General features: G+C 51.1%; 1 protein-coding gene across 2 annotated transcripts in view; it reads left to right on the top strand.

Moving 5' to 3' along the window:
- Positions 1–19778, top strand: part of HDLBP (high density lipoprotein binding protein) — a 37292-nt gene that overhangs the window by 9424 nt on the left and 8090 nt on the right. Inside the window, exons 1-20 of one of the 2 annotated variants that reach the window (XM_032193170.1) lie at positions 1987–2047; positions 5262–5329; positions 5862–5974; positions 6894–7048; positions 7606–7821; positions 9454–9660; positions 10145–10360; positions 11202–11408; positions 11627–11734; positions 12246–12350; positions 12796–12874; positions 13563–13702; positions 14012–14116; positions 14372–14485; positions 15814–15900; positions 16065–16196; positions 16988–17206; positions 18038–18259; positions 18477–18695; positions 19386–19524. In XM_032193170.1, coding sequence (XP_032049061.1) covers positions 5899–5974; positions 6894–7048; positions 7606–7821; positions 9454–9660; positions 10145–10360; positions 11202–11408; positions 11627–11734; positions 12246–12350; positions 12796–12874; positions 13563–13702; positions 14012–14116; positions 14372–14485; positions 15814–15900; positions 16065–16196; positions 16988–17206; positions 18038–18259; positions 18477–18695; positions 19386–19524 — 2746 coding nt within the window. In that variant the 5' untranslated portion in view covers positions 1987–2047; positions 5262–5329; positions 5862–5898. Of the gene's footprint in view, positions 1–1986; positions 2048–5261; positions 5330–5861; positions 5975–6893; positions 7049–7605; positions 7822–9453; positions 9661–10144; positions 10361–11201; positions 11409–11626; positions 11735–12245; positions 12351–12795; positions 12875–13562; positions 13703–14011; positions 14117–14371; positions 14486–15813; positions 15901–16064; positions 16197–16987; positions 17207–18037; positions 18260–18476; positions 18696–19385; positions 19525–19778 lie in introns of those variants that run through there. The other variant, XM_032193169.1, reaches the window with a different exon arrangement.

Raw genomic sequence — 19778 nt, 5'->3', positions numbered from 1 at the left:
AGAGTTCTCCTGTAGAAATAAAAAACCATCCCATTGGAAGGGGAGGCCATAGCGATAGCTTCAGAGCTGAGCAGCAGATCTTGCTTTCTTTGGCTGAGACCCGAAGTGCTCTCTGGCATACGAGTGCCCTGTGTCCTGAATCCTCTTCCACCATGTTTTGTTATTGTTTTTTATATTCTAATTGCTTCCTTATCCCATTCTTCCCCCAGCCTGTCTTCTGTCATGCCGCTGGTGAGGGATGTGCCAAAGTGGATATTCCCAGGGGAAGTTCTTTTGTGGTGTTCTGTGACTTGTGTGTGTGTGGGATGAGCACCCAGGGTATGAAAAGGGTGCTTATTTGTACAGTTCTAGAAATCTGGAGTTATATTTAACAGGAAATAAAGTCACAGTGCGCACTTTGGAGCATGCTTTGGTTGCTTTCCAAATAAGGCTGGCAGTTTCTGGAAGGAAAAAGGGATAACAACAAAATATAAGAACAGGCTGGGAGAAATCCTTTGCGAAATCCCAGCTCAGCTGAGGGTGCATGTACCAGCAAAGCCCAACCTTGTTGTAGTCTTTGCTCCAGTGGTTTAAGGAGCTGAAAGTTTCCTCCTCCCTTCCCAAAGAGTCCTGGAGTCACTATGGAAAGCTGCTTAGTTCCTCAGCCTTGGCTTTCACACCGAACGTGTTTAGGGCTTGTTTTTGGAACCCATGTTCGTCAGTGTTAAGTTTATCTCTGTTTGAGTTTCATATTTCCACCAGTCCAATTTTTGTGTCCTCCCTCTCCCTCTGACTGGTGATATGAGCTGCCAATTTGATAAGCTGTGGAAACGGTGGATTGCCCAAGCCTTCAGCCTTGCTGTCGCACGTTGGTGTTCTTTTCTAGGAGGCTTCCTTCTTGCAGGTGGAGAAACCAGGGTCTGTTTTAGTGCTGCTGAAGCACGCTAGGAGCAGGGGGGCAGGTTGGTGTTTGTCAAGGTGTTGGGTACCTTTTTCTGTCTTCCCTCCCCTCAGCTACCAAACCCAGCACTTGGAGGTGAGTTGCCAGTTGTGGGCACGTAGCCCAAGAGGTGCTGAGCAGCCTCTGTAGACCTCACCCTGCCTGTGCCGAGTCCCTCACTGGGCACGGTGGGATGCTGGTGGAAGGGGCATCGAGTCGAAATGGGCTTTGCAGCATCCTTTGAATGTGGGTTCATCCACGCACAGGACACTTGGTGGATGCGGGAGGAAAGGTGGGGTCTCATCCCCGACTCTTTACCCCATGGGATGTCTCAGTCCTGTGTGGAGAGCAGCCCGGGGCAGCTGTCCTGCGGCAGCAGGGAGGCACGTGGCGAGCTGCCCTCGGCCTTGCAGTACCCTCCTGCCACTTGCAGCTGCAAATAAAGGAAGAGGCATGGAGATGTGGAAGGATATTCCCTTTTAAACAGGCTGGAGAGGGAGCTGTGACAAAAACTCACAGCTCCATAATGTTGCTGGTTGCAGGACGCCCTGCGTCCCTAGAGGACCTCCAGTACCCGTAGCTACGAGCAGCCCGTCCCCACGCAGACAGGGCCAGGTAACGAGGAGGAGCTCGGGGGCTCAGCACCGCGCTGCCTCCTGGGCTTCGCCGTGCCCAGCTGCGCGCAGTTAATTGGGCACAGCCGATTTAGGGCCGGGGCTGGGACCCCCAGGGACCCCCCAGCACCTCGGGGCCCTCCGGGAGCTGCACTGAGCCGGCTGCCAGGGCCCCGTGACGTGGCAGCGGCGGCTCTCGGCTCCCGGTACCGAGCTGCGCCTCCTCTCCCCCAACCCCACGGGGGGCACACGGGGGGTCACGACGCTTTGGGGCCGAGCCCCGACCCCTTACAGGCTACCGGGGAGCGCGGCAGCCGCCCTGCCCCCGGTGCGTGCTGGCAGCCCCCGGCCAGGCCGCGGTTCGGCCGGGCGGGAAGGGGGCAAGTCCCGCTGACGTGCGGCGCGGGGATTGGCAGCGGCCCGCCCTATATAGGCCCGGCCGAGCCCGCCCGCCGCTCTCCCCCCCGAGCGCTCCCGGTCCTTCAGCAGAGCGGGCGAGCGGGCACCGGCCGGAGTGAGTCGGGGCTGGGGAGCCGGGGGAGAGGGCTCGGGGCCGGGCTGGGCTGAGCTGAGCTGAGCGCGGGGTGGGTGAGGGGGGAGTTTTAGGGGGGTGGGTGAAAGGGGGGAGCGGGGGGCTCCGGGCTGGGGCACGGGGGGGAGGCTGGGGCCGGGGTCAGCCCTTGCGAAACGGCGCGGGGTGAACGGCCCCGGGGCTGAGCCAGCGCCTCGCCTCCCCTCCCCTCCCCTCCCGCTCGGCTCCGGCTCCTCACGTACCCATTTCTCTCCCCGTTTCTCTCCTTCTCCCCTTCCGCCACCCCTCGCGGGGGCTGCGGGGCCGCCCCGCTCCCACCCAGCGCTTCGGGCCGGTGCCGCCCCCCCCCAAATCCCCGTGTCCCCCCCTATCCGTGACAGCGGCCCCGGCCCTGTCCCTTTAAGGGCTCCGCCCCGCCCCCGGTGCCGGCAGTGCTGAGGTGGCGCTGGCGGCGCCGCCCGCCCGGCCCCGGCCTCCGCCGCTTCCCCCGGCCCTGAGGACGGGGCGCGGGGCGCGGGGCTGGCGGCGGGGGCACGGGGCGAGCCCGGGGGTGGCCGCTCCGTAACGCCCGGCCCCGAGCCCGGCCGTGCCCGGGAAGGCCTGGCCGTGCCCACGGTGGCTGCGGCAGGAAGCCGCGCTCAGGGCTCCATCCTGCCACGCAGCAGCCGGCCCGGCCGGACACATGGGGACCGCAGCCAGCTCCCGGTGACACCAACCACAGGCTCAGAACTCACCCCGAGCAGCTCAGCCCCGCTGCTGTTGGCCAGGCGCAGTCACCCCCAGGTTCAGTTCCCGTCTCTGCGCTACCGCCCAGCTCGCCATGACTGCCCACGAGGACCCGTCGGATTGGCGGCGTAACCCAAGACTTGGCTTTTTTTTTTTTTTTTTTTTTTTTTCACCCCCTACAAATATTTCCCGTGTGGTTAGGTCTGGCCCTTGCTAGAGGCTATTTTCAGGATGATTTTGTTCTCCTCGTTTCAGCGCGCTGTAAACTTCTGAAACTTCTTCGGGCGCACAAAGGCAGCGCCACGGACGGTGCGCGAAGCAGGCGGCCCAAAACCTGTTGACCCAGTCAGCTGCACGCTGCCGTGACGTAGCCGTAATCTTAGTTTCAAAACCTGCAGTGGGAAGGCGAGGAGGTGTGGGCTCCGAAGGCAGCGCCTGAGCTGCTGCTGCTCGCGTTATGTTTAAAATACCATTCTGATGGCCGCCTCCAATTTTGGCCAGGGATGAATCCCTGAGGCCTACAGTATACCAGATGTTTGGGGTTACTGGAGATGAATAACATTTGTTCTTAGCTCGCTGCATGGGTGACGAAGCAGAAATTCATGTGGGTAAATACTGCCCTTAGTTTTCTCAGTGAATATCTAGCTCTTCTCTGAGGTGTTGACTGCAAGGAAGATCTCTGCAGCTGGCGTGGACACAGTGAAACCAACAGCTGTGCCTGGAGGTTACGGCTCTCGGGCGAGCACTGTATCGGGTGTAGTTTCACTGACTTCTCATCCTTACCCTCCTCTGAGGAGCAGAACCAGGTGGTACTTCCCCAGGAGACAGAGCTTTAAGCGCATCCATGCCACGAGCGAGGCTCCAGCCAGACCTCAACAGCTGCTTGTGATGTACGGGGTGCTTCTGGCTCCTGCCCTCGGCCCTGCTTGCAGCTTGCTGTGAGGTGGTGGCACCTTGATAGCGGCGTGGTGGGCTGGAGGAGCCTACGGCTGCTTGAAGGCCTTGCCCAAATAACCTGCAGCGGATGCAGTGCCACTTCCCTCGGTTCTGTGGCAGCTCCGTCGACACACTGGTGTAGTCCCTGGTGTGAGCATGGCCAGCAGGGAGAAGCCGAGCTTTTCTCTGAGAGCAGGTGACCAGGCTGACCAGCCACCTGTACCCACGTACCAGCCGTGCAGAGGCTCTGCGTGCTGTGGAAGCTGTGCTTCAGGCGCTGTGGCTGGCTGGTAGCTGTCACCTCGCAGGAACAGGTCGTTAGGGAATTAATTGTAACATTAGCTCCATTGCTTTGATAGCAGGAGGCAGTGCAATAGGTGGAAATACCCTGTGTGGCCTTCCTTGAAGTGCAGATCTGGTTTGAATGGCCTGGTTGCATTGCTGCTCTCCTTGCTCTTTCCTCTCCTTCCCTCCTGCCTCTCTTACGTCCCCTGACAGTGTCAGCATGTAGATGATGTGAGATGCCACATCACACGCTCTGTGGTTTTGGGCAGCTTTTCTGATGTGTTGGGAGGCCAGAAATGGGAACCGTCAGCGTACCGAAAAGTGCCAGAGCTCCCTTCAGAAGCAGCAGCAGCGCAGGGTTTGCACCAGGGAGGGACCTGCAGTGCCGTGAGCAGTCAGAGGCACTGGGGTTTAGGAGACTGCAAACCCAGCAAGAGCACATGTAAGCAGTTGGAGGGTGTGGGGGTGAACTTCCGTCCATCTGACAGTGTGCAGCGTCCTGGCTTCTACGTCTTTATATTCCTGAGCACTTCTTTAACAGAGCTGCGGATCCAGATGCAGGGGATATAAAGCTCCCACCAACAGCGTCTTTTTTTCCTGGTCCCATCTTGTGGGTGCCTTTAAAGTAATCCGCGTAAATTAGTGTGGGTTTTTGCTTCCGACAGACAGAGTTAGGCCTGAAGACAGAGTTCAGTGCCTGGTGTATCATCTTATTACAATAAAAAATGAAGAGGTGGACTGGCCAGTAGCTGTGTGTGGATAGCCCTGAGCGTTTGCCTCAGTTTGCGAGGCCGTGGATGTTGATTCACCAAAGCTCCACTAAACTACATTCCTAACTTCTGACTGATGGCAGAGCTGTTGGCAGGTTTTCAGGTTGTTAGTCTCCTCTGACTAGATGTCGATGCTTGCTTGCAACCCTGAAATTTCGTGTCTGTCTTGCACATTTGTTACTAATTGACTGTGTTTTTGCCTGCTGCTGGATGGCTGCTCTTGTAGCCGGTCTGATTGAAGAGCAGCTACCCCAAGCTTCCTGTTGAGAGGTTTAAGCAGGCAGCAGCGTTGTCTGTAGCTCCAGTAAAATTTGACAGGTAAAGTATGGTGAGATGTGGCTCGATATGAGAATATTTTGGATAGGATGTAAGCTTGAAACACAGTACAGTCAGCGCTCTCTTACAGTAATGGGGGTGTTGTGTTTTCCTGTTGTCTTGGAGCAGCCACATAAATATTTTTCTTTTCTTTTTCTATAAAGCAAAAGCTGGCAGGCTGACAAACGGGCAGCTTACAGGACGGACTCTCTGGCTACTGACCATTTAGCTGGTAAGTTCCTATTTTGGGAGTGCCAAAGATCTTGCTGTTGCTAAGCATGCTTATCAGAGTGGCTTTCTGAGTGTATCCCTAAATCAGCAGCAGTTCAGACACTTAAATAAGTCATCTTTAGGAAGAGCTAGAATCCTGAGCCCTTTTCATTTTCTCTGCAGGATTAAACAGTGGTCTTGGACTGACTATCCAGACCTTCGGATACTCTTTTAAAAACTGCACGCCTTTAATAATGGATAGATTTAATTAGAGTATCCTTTAACAACTTCTGTTGTCCCCCTTTCCAGTGACCTTCTTAGGTTGCACATCCTCTCTCTTCTTAACGAGGAGCTCTGGTTTTGGTGTCCGCTGTGCTGTGAGCTCCCCTCTGGTCCAGTAAGAGAACTGGGCAGCTGTGATGGGCACTGTAGGTGCCTTGTAGCGTCTGGCTGACCAGAAGAGCATTTAGCAACACGTGCTTTGTCTTGGTGGAGTAATTTTTGTGCGTCTCAAATGGTGTTGGTAATAGTGCTGCCTCCTCCGTCTCTTCCAGTGGCATACCCGGATTGTGTGTGGGTGGGAAGTCGACAATGAGCTCCGTGGCAGTTTTGACCCAGGAGAGCTTCGCTGAACACCGCAGCGGCCTGGCTCAGCAGCAGGTGAAAGGTGAGAAAAGAGCTGAGTTCCCATCATGTACCTTTAAACACAAACGGGGTTCCTTGCTGTTACCAAGCTCACTCCAGGCATCCAGTTCACCAGAAGTGTGCAGAAATTACATTCTTCATTCCTAGTTTGGTGGCTCACCACATGTTCTGGCCTTCCACCAACGGCAGCACAGAGGTGATGCTGCACGGGGCAGAGCCAGGAGGAGGCAAGCCTCAGATCTCCACAGAGCTCTGACAGGCAATTCTGTCAGCCGTGGGAACAGCATACGTGCAACAGTGGGGCACTGGGCATCAGTGTGCTGGACTCGGTCCTTTTCTTCCTTTGCCCATCCAGGTTTTGGGGGGGATGTCAGTGTAACTGCTGACTGGCTCACTGGTGCGTTTCTGCACCCATCCTCCAGCTGCCAGCTGGCCCACTTGGCACAGCCCACCGCACAACTGAGTGGAGCATAAGGTCCCCATCCAGGCTTTCCCTGCAGTCTGCTTCTAACTATAGTGCTTCTCCCTGCCTTCCTTCTGGTGTACCTTTGTCTTATCCCCCTCAGACTTGCAGCCTTGCTCCGTTCCTTTCAGTTCTTCCTGCTCACCTTGTTATCCCTCCATTAGCTCCTCTTTACAAAGGTTGCAGAAGTGTGCTGTTTGCTGCCACCATTCACTTGCAACATTCACTTTCTGCACCCAAAGTGTCTGCTCAGACAAGGCTGATAGGTCATGGCATCTGCTGTGGTCTGTACTGTAGTGAGGTCAGTTGTGCTCCAGAGTTGGCTGTTCCACAAACACAACTGTAATAGGATTAATAGTAGTGCACACGTCCCTTGCTCTCCGTTCATAGTAGTGCCTGAACACACTTGCACCCCCTATGATGAACAGGGGCATTTCTGCCCGGAGAGCATCTCTTCACCCTGTTTATTTCACCTCAGTTACAGCTTTAAACTCTGAAGAAGAGAATGATCCTCCAACCTACAAGGAAGCCTTCCCTCCGCTCCCTGAGAAAGCACCATGTTTGGAAGCTGCCCAGGAACCCGCTGGGCCCTGGAGCAAAATCCGACCGATAAAGGCTTCTGTCATCACTCAGGTTGGTGGGAGCAGGTGCCCTATTCCCCCCAGCCCAGCCTTCCTCCAAAAATCAGGTGAAGTGAAGCTGGCTTTCCCCAGAGTGTGAACTCCTTCGTGTGTCAGATTGGCAGGCTCTTTGCTGTACGTTCTCTCAGGCTGCGAGGAGGACTCCAGCTGAGACCTAAGACCACTCTGAGGGGGGAAGGATGTGTTGGAAAACTGTTCAGAGAAAGCTCTCAGTCCCTGTTGCACAAATAGCTACCAGAGCAGGCCTGAAGGGAGGATTGCAGAATTCAAGCAACGAGCACTAATGTGTTAAAATATTCCCACCACAGCTTAGCGCTCCTGCCTGCCTGACATACTTTAGGAAAACCCCTGGTGTGGGACAGTCTGCCAGCTGAAGTGCTCTTGCACTTTCCCTGCTTGCAGCTGGTGTCTCCACTGGAAGGGCTGATGGGTTGCACAAACCTGGGAATTTTTTATGTCAGTGAAGTCCAGTACGGCTATGGAGGGAGGCACTGGCAATCCGAAGCGTACTGACTGCTTGCTGTGCCCATCTGTCCTGTGGCTGAGCAGGTGTTTCATGTGCCACTGGAGGAGAGGAAATACAAGGACATGAATCAGTTTGGAGAAGGCGAGCAGGCCAAGATCTGCCTCGACATCATGCAGAAGACAGGAGCTCACCTGGAGCTGTCTCTCGCAAAGGACCAAGGCCTTTCCATCATGGTCTCTGGCAAGTTGGAAGCAGTCATGAAGGCTCGGAAGGAGATTGTCGCTCGGCTGCAGACTCAGGTGAGGGCATCTAACTGTTTCACACTTCATCTTTGCTCTTCCCCAAGACTCACAAATGTTTTGAGACCCCTGGGCGTGTGTGCTTATAAGGCAAAGAGGTGTTATTAGATGAGTAATTTAGCTTTGCTGTATATTTTCAAAGCATACAATTGGCAATTTTGGAATGGAGATGAGGCTTAAAATAGGGTTCAAAGCTAATTACAGGCCATGCTGTTGCATGGAGGGTGGAGTCTGCAATCTCGGAACACTTGAATTGCAGGCACTGACTTTATGCTGAGGTGCTGGAGGGGGAGCAGGCCCTTCACACGAAGCTAGCAGCATGGGAGAATGGGACTGTACCTTCTCTGTAGTCCTTCAGAGGAGAACGTGGTGAGATAGGAGAATGACAGGTAGAGAAGAGAGAAGTCCTGCCAGAAGCTGAAAGCTTCAGATCAGGGTTCTGCACTGAGTAACTAAAGCCACAGTGGTAAGGAGTCGCAGCCCCGTTGTTTCAATTGCTTCTCCTTTCAGTCCTTTAGGTTTTGATTCGTAACCTTCAGCTTCTTGAGTTCATAGCTAGGGTGGTAGTTCTTGTTAAGCTGTATCACAGCCAGGTCTTGTAGTGTGCATCAAAGTGTAATGTCACAGGTGGTTAATGCAGTAGTTAATGCTGCCCTTTGCTTCACTGCTATTCAACTCATGTGTCATACCCTACCGGAGGGAAAAGAAAGAGACAAACCCTAAATAAAGTACATTTCAAAAACTAATTCAGGTTGTGCTGAAATACACGACCAACTGTCCCTGCACGTACCTCCTACTGTCCTGGCCCCAGACAAAGGTGTGTCTGTATTCCCAGCTCTCCTAGGTTTGGCTGGCTTCATTATAGGGACACACAGTTGAAGACCAAATGATCTTTTTATTTTTTTTTTCCAGTGTAGGTTGAATTTTAAGTGCCTAATTGCTGTTAGTAGTTACATATTTACAGGTATTGAGAGCATGGTAGCAATCATAAGCTAGCATGTTGATAAAAACTCAGTGAGAAGGAAGAAATCAGAAATCACTATTATAAAACAGCCCTTTGAAGGTAAATCGAGGGCATCTCTTGGGACCCCTTTTCTGCAAGAGTTCTTCTACAGGTAGTCCTGGGAGCAGTGTTAGATTGGAGACACCAGTGAGTAGCAGTAAGCATCTCATAGCTGTCTGCCTGCTCAGATAGGTTTCTGGTGTTGAATTTCTGTTTCCTAGGAGTCAGACCGTGTGTCTTGTTCTCTGTAGCTTTAGCAGCAGTCACAGTTCAGATAAACGTCACCCTTGAGCCATCATCTCAGTTGTTGTCTGGTACTGCTTCTGCTTCGTATGCTGAAAGACAGGCACCTCCTCATCTGTGCCTGAAGGCCTTTGCAAACTCTGAGTAAGCTTCTGTAGAAACTGAAGGGTTTTGAATGAAAGGTGGGATTTAGACTCCTGGTGTACAGGTATTGTAGATCAACTGTGCAGTATCAGTCCTTAGACAAGAACGTGCTGGGAAGACATAGTGTTTGCTCCTCAGTGGTACTGCTGAGCAGCATCTAACTTGCTTTCCTTGGCTCTGCTTCCGTGGATCTACTGCTGTAGGCAAGGATTCTCACAGATGCTTGGTTCCTGTGTTTTCAGGCTTCAGCAACAGTTGCCATCCCCAAGGAGCACCACCGCTTTGTCATTGGAAAGAACGGCGAGAAGCTGCAGGACCTGGAGCTCAAAACTGCAACTAAAATCCAGATCCCCCGCCCGGATGACCCCAGCAACCAGATCAAGATCACCGGCACTAAAGAAGGGATTGAGAAAGCCCGACATGAGATCCTGCTTATCTCTGCTGAGCAGGTACCTCAGTGCTGTAATCTTACTCGTGGTATTAGCTAGAGTGCCATTTTGCTTCTCCACTGAATATTAGATATTTGTAGCCACTCTGGCCACGCTCAGTGGCTAGTATGAGTCTGAACAGAGATGTGTACTGTGCTGCTGGCTGTATGAGCACCTCTGTTGGGTTCTGCAACTTCTGGTTCTCCGTTCTGACCATCTCTGAATTCCAGTAAGTTTGGTTCATATTTGAAATGGACCGTAATAAGGTACCAGATGGGATAAGGCAAGATGTTAGAGAAGTGAATATCATAAAAACGTCTGTAGCAACAGCAGGATTTGTAGATTGAAAGGGATGGATGGAGATCTACAAGCCTGCAGGCTGGAAAGGGTGCCTGGGCCCGAGTGTCAGGTAGGGTGGCACTGGGAACGTAGCTTGTACTGGTGTCTGGCAGAGCCTGTATTATGGAGGGCAGTTCCCACAGAGGTCTGTTCTGGGCTCCTGTAGGATAAGCGCGCTGTGGAGCGGCTGGATGTGGAGAAGGTGTACCACCCCTTCATCGCTGGCCCTTACAACAAGCTGGTGAGCGAACTCATGCAGGACACAGGGACGCGCATCAACATTCCTCCACCCAGTGTCAACAAGACAGAGATAGTCTTCACCGGAGAAAAGGAGCAGTTGGCCCAGGCTGTCGCTCGTGTTAAGAAGATCTATGAGGAGAAGGTATGGATGGTCTGTAGAAGATCCCCAACTTCCCCCCACCTGTTCGTAGTCCCTCTTCCCTTCTTGTTCTTCTTATGCATCTCTCCATCACATCCTCCTCGTGTCAGCTTTGGCTCCGCAGCCCTTGCAGCCCTGGGTCTTACCATTTCCTTACTCAGCAGAGTGGGACTTGGGCTGATGCTACCAGGGAGGTGACAGGCATCCCGCTTTTCTGTGTCATGGGGGGAATCAGCAGACCACAAAGAGCTCCCCTGGCTCTTGTTCACACAGGTGCTACTAAGGAGCGAAGTGTGAAGTCTCCAGTGGTGGCCACCTCACATCATCAAAGTTGTTACATAAGTACAAGTTGCTGAAGAGTGAATTTCACTCCAGTTTATTTTCCACAGCCAGCATCATTGTGAATATCCTTCTTGTGGGTTGTCGAGCTGTTTTTCCTCATGGTTAGGTCTGTATCCATGCCAGTCTGGATTTCAGCAGAGATAATCAGCTTATAGCCAAATAGCCTACATGGCGTTGCGTTACAGTATTGCCTGGGGACAGCTAGGTGTTTAAGCCCTGTTGTGCAAGTCTCTGTGTGTGTGTGTGTGTGTGTGTGCCTGTGGTCTCCTCCATGCAGTGTCCCAGGGAGTTTGCCACAGAGCACTAAACTGTGAATCTGTGAGCACAAAGCCTGCTGTGGGCAAGGGCCCAGAGGGTGCTGGGGTACTGCAGAACCAGTGCGCTCGCCTTTGCTTTGCTCTTTCCTGGGTGCAGAGTTTCACTGCATCTGTTGCCTCTTCCTTTCACTCTTGTCCTTCCCCGTCCCCCTGTGATTGATGCCCCAGTGCCTCTGCCCCCACAGAAAAAGAAGACTACTACCATTGCCGTGGAGGTGAAGAAGTCCCAGCACAAGTATGTCATCGGCCCCAAGGGGAATTCCCTGCAGGAGATCTTGGAGAAAACTGGAGTCTCTGTCGAGATCCCACCCACTGACAGCAGCTCGGAGACGGTGATACTGCGAGGCGAGCCCGAAAAGCTTGGGCAGGCGTTGACTGAAGTCTATGCAAAGGTACTGGCGGGATGGACCAGGCCTTCTCAGAAAGTCGCATAAAGACGTATTTGGGAGCGCTGACAGGCAGAGTGGGAATGGTCTTGGTTGGGCTGTTAGAGATGCTGCTTACATTAAGTCAGCACTGAGGGTGCAACATAAAAATCGGACCTGAATTTTTGTGAAGGATCTCTTCCAGTCTGTCCATCAAACAGCTGCTCTGATTTTCTGTCTTTCAGGCCAACAGTTTTACCGTCTCCTCGGTCTCTGCCCCCTCTTGGCTTCATCGTTTCATTATTGGAAAGAAAGGACAAAACCTGGCCAAAATAACTCAGCAGATGCCAAAGGTATGCCTCAGCTGTAGAATGTGGTTTAGTCCAGATCACTATTTGTAGAAGAGAAGAATGTATTCTGGTGTGGGTGAAACAAGGGAGGAAATGACACAGATTTTAATATTAAAGGGAGCCTCTCTTTTACTGCTGCAAGCACTACTCATCATAAGTTACTCTTCTGGCTTGAGCCCTCCAAAGGAAGCTTTATGTGGTATTAGTTGATACAGTAACATACCTGGAAATGCTGAATTAAACTAGGCTTCTCACTGTGAGTTAGTACCTAGAGAAAGGTTAGGCAAGTAACTTCTTCAAAGCCTTTGCAGATAGTAAGGACAGCGCCAAAGCCCTAGGCTCTAGACACTATCACATGGCCAAAATTGTAAGTTCTTCTGAAAGCAGAACAATGGGTGTGCTTTGTGGGAAGGAAAATGTCTCTTAGTGGCAGAGGTGTTGTAGGCCTGACTAACAGCACTGACGTGTCTTGCATCTTGGAAAATCGTTACTGAATTGATTGCTTCGCCTCAAGGTTCACATCGAATTCACAGAAGGAGAGGATAAAATCACTTTGGAAGGACCTACAGAAGATGTGAATGTGGCTCAGGAACAGATTGAAGTCATGGTCAAGGATCTGGTAAGTTGGTGTTACTAGTTCCAGTACCTAAGAAGGGGCAGAGATGATGAGTTAGGTATCACGTCTGTATCACATCCCTATCCTGCCATGCTTAACAGAACTTGCAGGAGGCAGGTTGTGTAGCAGATGAACAAAGCACTTGGTTGCAAAACTCAGCTGTGGCATTCTTAGAAAATCAGCAGCAGGTCTTAAATCTTTTGATGCAGAGAAGGAAGAGTTGTCGTTCAGTTGCAACTAGGGAGGTGTGTAAGTTCTTTTAAGTGTTTCACAAGCATGCTGCTCGCAGCTCAAAACAGAGAAGTTTCCATTCCACTTCGGAGCAGGAGGAGTGCTTATAGCTGACTACTGGAGAGTCAGTGCCAATGCTGGCATCAGGCAGTTGCTTAGGGTACAAGAGGGGAGAACGGTTGGCCTATCCTACCTAGCCCTGTACAATTCTTTGCAGATCAACCGGATGGATTATGCAGAAATCAACGTTGACCACAAATTCCACCGACACCTCATTGGCAAGAATGGAGCTAACAGTAAGTGGTGTGCCTTTCTAATCTTTGCCATGCTCGGACTCTCCATGTTCAGCAGGTAGTGTCAGGGGCTCTGTAGTTCATCTAGCGTGGTGTCCCCATCACGTTTCATCTGCTCTTCTAGGGTGGTAATGGCATAACGAGATAAATAGACACAAAGAGATAAATAAGCAGTAAGTGCTTGGGATGGTTTTAATGTATGAAAGCATCTTGACAGATTGAACAGTGGTGGGATGACTTTGCTAGGTTCTGGAGGAAATTTTATCTTGGTTGGAGAATTAAATTTAACTTTTTTCCAAGTTACTCTGTGAATTACACTTTAGCAGCTGATAGGGGGTGGTGGAAATATACCAATGAGTTTCTCCCCATTAAAGAATTCAGGATGAGAAATGAATGATCACCTTCTAATGTAAATGTGGCGCTGTCTGCAGAGGAAAGAGATTCCTCACTCTAGCAAGCGAGCATTTTGCTCTCTCGATGCCACAGCATTTGCTTGTGCAGTTCTTGTGTGGCACAGATCTGCTGTTGTAGAACTCCAGAGTGAAGAGGCACTTCCCTCTGTTTCAACCCCACCCCAGTGGCCTCTTTTCAGAAATTTACTTTTGAAACAGCTTCTAAGCATTGATAATCAAGATGCCTTGTTGCAAGTCTTGGCCTAGCAGGCTGTGTCACCACCATCCTTGCCTTGAAGTTAACAGGATTAAGGACCTCTACAAGGTGTCTGTACGCATTCCACCGGACAATGAGAAGAGCAACCTGATCAGAATTGAAGGAGACCCACAGGGGGTCCAACAGGCCAAAAAAGAGCTGCTGGAACTCGCTTCCCGTATGGTGAGCAAGATGTGATGCTTGGGAGGCCACAGGGTTTGGGGCTGTTACGTTCATAACATAACGTCTGGTGCAAATGTGTGCCCTTTGCCCACTGAGCACTTGGATCTGATGATCTGAAGTGCAAGTTGCTGCTCACAGATGTGCTTTTCTATTCCCTTGCATACTCCTTCTCTGTCAGTGTAGAGTGAATACTCTCTAGAGGAGAAAAAAGGGACACTGCTGACAGGTAAACTGTCAGGCAGCAAGCTGGTAAATAAAAGTATATGGCTCTCCTGCTGAACACTCAACTGTAATCTGTATTACCATCAGGAAAATGAACGCACCAAGGACCTAATCATTGAGCAGAAATTCCACCGGACCATCATTGGGCAGAAGGGCGAGCGGATCCGGGAAATCCGGGAGAAATTCCCAGAGGTGAGGCTTACAAGGAGATGAGGAGTCCAGAGGGGATGTTTCCTACTTGTGTACTTGTCTTGTTGCTGAAATCATAAATGTAGCAACTCTCTAATACAAATAAGAAGATACTTGTCTCTGCCAGAGGCTTGCTAACGTGGCTACCCTTTTCTGAATGGGACAAAGAATGTATAGGATTTCCCTGATCTTTGCATGTGTCTGACATAGCAGTTCCTGCGTTTGTTTGAGTTTGCTATCAATAATTACCCCTTGCAGGTTATCATCAACTTCCCGGATCCAGCGCACAAGAGCGACATCGTCCAACTTAGAGGGCCCAAGAACGAGGTGGAGAAGTGCACCAAGTACATGCAAAAGATGGTGGCAGACCTGGTAAGAGGGAGTTCTGTCTGTTCTCTCCTACACACCTGGGTAGCCCAGCAAAAAAAGTACAGGTCTACTGTCACTGTACTTGGTTGGGACTAAAAACCCTTTATGATGGAGTTCTGGACAAATTTCTGGCTAGATACAGGCAGGAGGGTAATGCCTGTTGTTTAAAGGCTGTATTTGAAGGCACTTCACAGAATCATCTAGGTAGGAAGAGACCACCAAGATCATCTAGTCCAACCTCTGACCTAACACTAGCAAGTCCTCCACTAAACCATATCACTGAGCTCTACATCCAAACGTCTTTTAAAGACTTCCAGGGATGGTGACTCCACCACTTCCCTGGGCAGCCTGTTCCAATGCCTAATAACCCTCTCAGTAAAGAAGTTCTTCCTAATATCCAACCTAAACCTCCCCTGGCGCAACTTAAGCCCATTCCCCCTCGTCCTGTCACCAGGCACGTGGGAGAACAGGCCAACCCCCACCTCGCTACAGCCTCCCTTGAGGTACCCATAGAGAGCGATAAGGTCACCCCGAGCCTCCTCTTCTCCAGGCTGAACAAGCCCAGCTCCCTCAGCCGCTCCTCGTAGGACTTGTTCTCCAGGCCCCTCACCAGCTTCGTCGCCCTTCTCTGCACCCGCTCAAGCACCTCCATGTCCTTCTTGTAGTGAGGGGCCCAAAACTGAACACAGTACTCGAGGTGCGGCCTCACCAGAGCTGAGTACAGGGGGACGATCACCTCCCTAGCCCTGCTGGTCACGCTGTTTCTGATACAAGCCAGGATGCCGTTGGCCTTCTTGGCCACCTGAGCACACTGCTGGCTCATATTCAGCCGACTATCCACCATCACTCCCAGGTCCGCCAGGCAGCTTTCCAACCACTCATCTCCCAGCCTGTAGCTCTGCTTGGGGTTGTTGTGCCCCAGGTGCAGGACCCGGCACTTGGCCTTGTTGAACTTCATGCAGTTGACCTCAGCCCATCGGTGCAGCCTATCCAGATCCTCCTGCAGAGCTTTCCTACCCTCGAGCAGATCGACACACGCACCTAGCTTGGTGTCATCTGCAAACTGACTGCGGGTGCACTCGATCTCCTCATCCAGATCATCGATAAAGATATTAATGAGAACTAGGCCCAGTACTGAGCCCTGGGGAACTCCACTAGTGACCAGCCTCCAACCGGATTTAACACTGTTCACCACAACTCTTCGTTTTGCTTATTCTTGCAGTTCTTGTGTAGAGAACTTCCGTGGGTCTAAGCCTATTGACAAAGTTCACATTTTTCAAGTTCCTGGTATGAGGCTTGCTGTGACAGCATAATGTTCCTTTCTCCCTTAGGTTGAAAACAGCTTTTCAATTTCTGTCCCCATCTTCAAGCAATTCCACAAGAACATCATAGGGAAAGGAGGTGCCAACATCAAGAAGGTGATATAACTTTCCTGTCTCTGGTGCTCAGTATGATAACTGCCTGCTGCTAAATCCCGCTTGCTGTTCTCTCCTGTTTGTTGATGATGTGGAATGTAACCTCCAAGTGCTTTCTTCTGATGTGGGACACCTCTGAAATGATTTATTATTTTTTTTTGTGGCAGATCCGTGAAGAAAGCAACACCAAAATCGATCTCCCAGCAGAGAACAGCAACTCGGAGACGATTGTTATCACAGGAAAGAGAGCAAACTGTGAAGCTGCTCGCCACAGAATTCTTGCCATCCAAAAGGAGCTGGTAAGTGAAGTGACTGATCTGTTGCAGATAAGGGACTTGAAAATGTTGCTAGAATGCATAAGTTCAGAAGAAATGGTTGTAGAGGGGGAGGGCAGGAGACAGCAGTGCGTGTCAGTCTGTTCTTGAATCTAAAACCTAAGATCTTAGCAAAATTTGCCAGTAGCTCAGAGCCCTGATTTATGCCTGTGGTATCTGTCACTTCTTTCCGGGAAGTCTCTTTTCCTAGCTTATCAGGATGCAAGTAGGGCTGTCCCTCTTGAAGTGTCACTTGTGGACTAGGGAAGGCTGTGCTTTAGCTGAGATCAAGCAAACTAAAAATACCACGTGCTCAATGTTAATGAGGACAACTCTCATCATCGTGAACAAAGCAGGGAACTGAGCTAAGATGAAAGTCTGTCACTGGGAGGCTGGTCTCCCAGTGCTGACTCCCCACAACACCTTCCAAGTTACAAGAGAGCCAACCTGCGCTACCTGACAGGAGCTGGTGGCACCTCCAAATGGAGGGCTTGACGTAGGTCTGCTATCTCCTCATCAGAGACTGAATTTGCATTCATGGTATTTGCTCTCAGGACGTAATTCATCTAAAATTGACTTTGCTGTGGGATGATGCTGATGAGCCTGCCTGCGGCTGTTCATGTATCAGGGGCAGCCAGTTTCAAACCTCTGTGGTCAGGCATTTCTTACACGTAGCTCCATGAAGATCGTAGTAATGTGGGAGTTGGAAGGTAAGCAGGGTAGGCACAAACACGTTTCTGCAGCTTAATTAACAGCTTGCTACTGTCCTTTCTTAGGCCAACATCACGGAGGTGGAGGTCTCTATTCCTTCCAAACTGCACAATTCCCTCATTGGCGCCAAAGGCCGCTTCATCCGCTCCATCATGGAGGAGTGTGGTGGAGTCCACATCCATTTTCCCACCGAGGGCTCTGGCAGTGACACCGTGACCATCAGGGGCCCAGCACAGGATGTGGAGAAAGCCAAGAAACAGCTGTTGCACCTGGCAGAAGAGAAGGTGAGCCCTGTCGTAAGGGAAGGAATGGGTTGGTTTGGTCAGATGTTTCTCTTTCAGGGTTCAAATGATCTCAGCCTGCTGAGAAACTTCTGGCATAAGACAGCTTAATCCTCTTCCAAGGGATTTGAGTACAGTTGGGATGATTGAAAGAAAACTACACTTTTGTCCTTGTGACAATGAGTTCTTCCCCCACGGGCAGAAGAACTGGCAGAAATGCTTCTCTCCCAAGGCTGGGGACATACTCAGAGGGCTGAGGCTCCCTACTGCTGTGGTTTGAATGCTGTTGGGTAGCCGCACCTCTCTCAAACAGCTGCCTCTGAGTATCTCCTTTCCTTTTTTACCTCGTCTCTGAATTCCAGCTCTAGTTCTTACATTTCTCTGTATATAATTGGGTTTGGGAGCCTTTGGTTACAAGGCATTGCTCTGAGTTGAAATCACTTGACTGTTGGTTTTATCAGCAAGAAAAAGCCCTTTTTAACACTAGCATGTGAGCACATTCCCCTGGTTGGTTCCCTCTGCTGCCTGGCTTACAGCAGTCAGCCAGCCAACGACTTTGCTGCCCAGTGTGAGTCCCAGACCCTTCCCAGGAAGTCTTTTGTGCTCATATTCTCTTCAGTTGTGCTAAGTGTAGAGATATTTCTTCAGCACTGAGAGCATCTTTCACGTAGTGTTTTTCCTTCAAACCTTTTTGATTTAGACAGCAAGCTACATCTGCCTTCCTCATGCAACACTGTGCATGTGTGTGCAGTTACACAGCTGCATGTCTGCTGTTGGTGCAGATGTGTATTTGCTGCATATTGACATGTTCCACGTGGATCTGCCTCCTTACAGCAAACAAAGAGTTACACCGTGGACCTCCGTGCAAAGCCAGAGTACCACAAATTCCTTATTGGTAAAGGCGGTGGCAACATCCGCAAGGTGCGTGACAACACCGGGGCCCGCATCATCTTCCCAACCTCCGAGGACAAAGATCAGGAGCTGATTACTATCATGGGAACTGAGGAAGCTGTCAAAGAGGCGCAGAAGGAGTTGGAGGCCCTCATCAAGAACCTGGTAAGAACTGCTGCTTTCCTATCCTTGCAGCAAGATGTAATGAGTTAGTGTGGAGGACCTGTTCCTCCTAGAACCATGAGCGAGGTGGGAGCTCAGGAAGATCCTCTTCACTGTCGCTTGTTGGAGTGAGGTTGTAAACTGTTTTCTGCTGAGTGCAGCAAATGGGTGATGATGGCCAGGAAGGGCAGGGCTGACTGGCTGCTGTCATCTGTTGTAGGATAACGTGGTTGAAGACTCCATGGTGGTTGACCCCAAGCACCACCGCCACTTTGTCATCCGGAGGGGGCAAGTTCTGCGTGAGATCGCTGATGAGTACGGTGGTGTGATGGTCAGCTTCCCCCGCTCTGGCACCCAGAGCGACAAAGTCACCCTCAAGGGAGCCAAGGACTGTGTGGAGGCAGCCAAGAAGCGCATCCAGGAGATCATTGAGGACCTGGTAAGTCCCAGGAAAGCTGTTTTTTTTCCATACTTTATTGCTTCAGCTGAACTCTTCTTGAACCTGTTGTACAGCCAAGCTTTATGTGAACAAGTCCCACAACAGATTTGGGATTTAAAGCTTTGCTGTCAACATAGGGGCTGCAGACTTTAGATCCCAGCGTAGGGAAGGGCTGCTGGCTCCAAAATGGCAATGCTGTTTCAAGTAATTGCCTGCTTTGACCTTCCTCTTGTTTTTGGGGAGAGCTTTGGGGTACTTTTAGACATGAAAAATGTGGAGCCCTCCCCGTGCCTGGTCTTGGGTAGAGGCTACTCCCTGGGGTTTCTTGTCCTGGTAGTACTGCGTTTTGGAAACAACCATCAGTCAAACCTCTGCCCTTCCTTTCCTTCCTTCATTAGCTTTTTCCTTTCTCTTACTACTTCCTCCCCTTTAGAGTCATAGCAAGCTTGAGCCTTTGGTCTCTGAAGCCTTTAACATCACAGGCCGGAGGCAGCCTTCATTAAAACAGCTCATGCTAACTTCTCTGAGAGAGGGAAAGATTCTGGGAAACTTTTAGTTCTTTCCATGACAGCAGCTGTTACCTTTCCCAACACCTCACTCTGTCCATTATGGATTTCACCACGCGCAAGCATCCTGTTTGCTGCAGTGAAAGAGGCTGCGTCACAATAGAGCAACTCTGCTTTCTCACAGGAAGCTCAAGTGACAATCGAATGCACCATCCCACAAAAGTTCCACCGCTCCATTATGGGCCCCAAAGGATCCCGAATCCAGCAGATCACCCGGGACTATGGTGTCCAGATCAAATTCCCTGACAGGGAGGAGAACCCAGGTATACCCATGGATGCATGTTCACATGGCAGTTGGGGTGATCAGATGTGTAGTCTGCACTTGATCAGTGGAGAAGCTCTCCTTAAAATCTGTGGAGAAGTGACCCCAGGTGTTCCCTACAGCGTCCTTGGATCTGGGCTTGGAATCAACCGTGTCCTCTTGGGAAGAGGGGCCACTTTTAGGGGATAAAAATGCAAACCTGTGGGTTCTGAATCTGTTCTCACCACAGAGCGCAGGGAGCACAAGGACCTGTCC

This window comes from Aythya fuligula, chromosome 9 (genome assembly GCF_009819795.1).
Source record: "Aythya fuligula isolate bAytFul2 chromosome 9, bAytFul2.pri, whole genome shotgun sequence".
Classification (NCBI taxonomy): domain Eukaryota; kingdom Metazoa; phylum Chordata; class Aves; order Anseriformes; family Anatidae; genus Aythya; species Aythya fuligula.
Note: the sequence above shows the minus strand (reverse complement) of the source record. Positions and strands in the feature narration are given on the sequence as shown.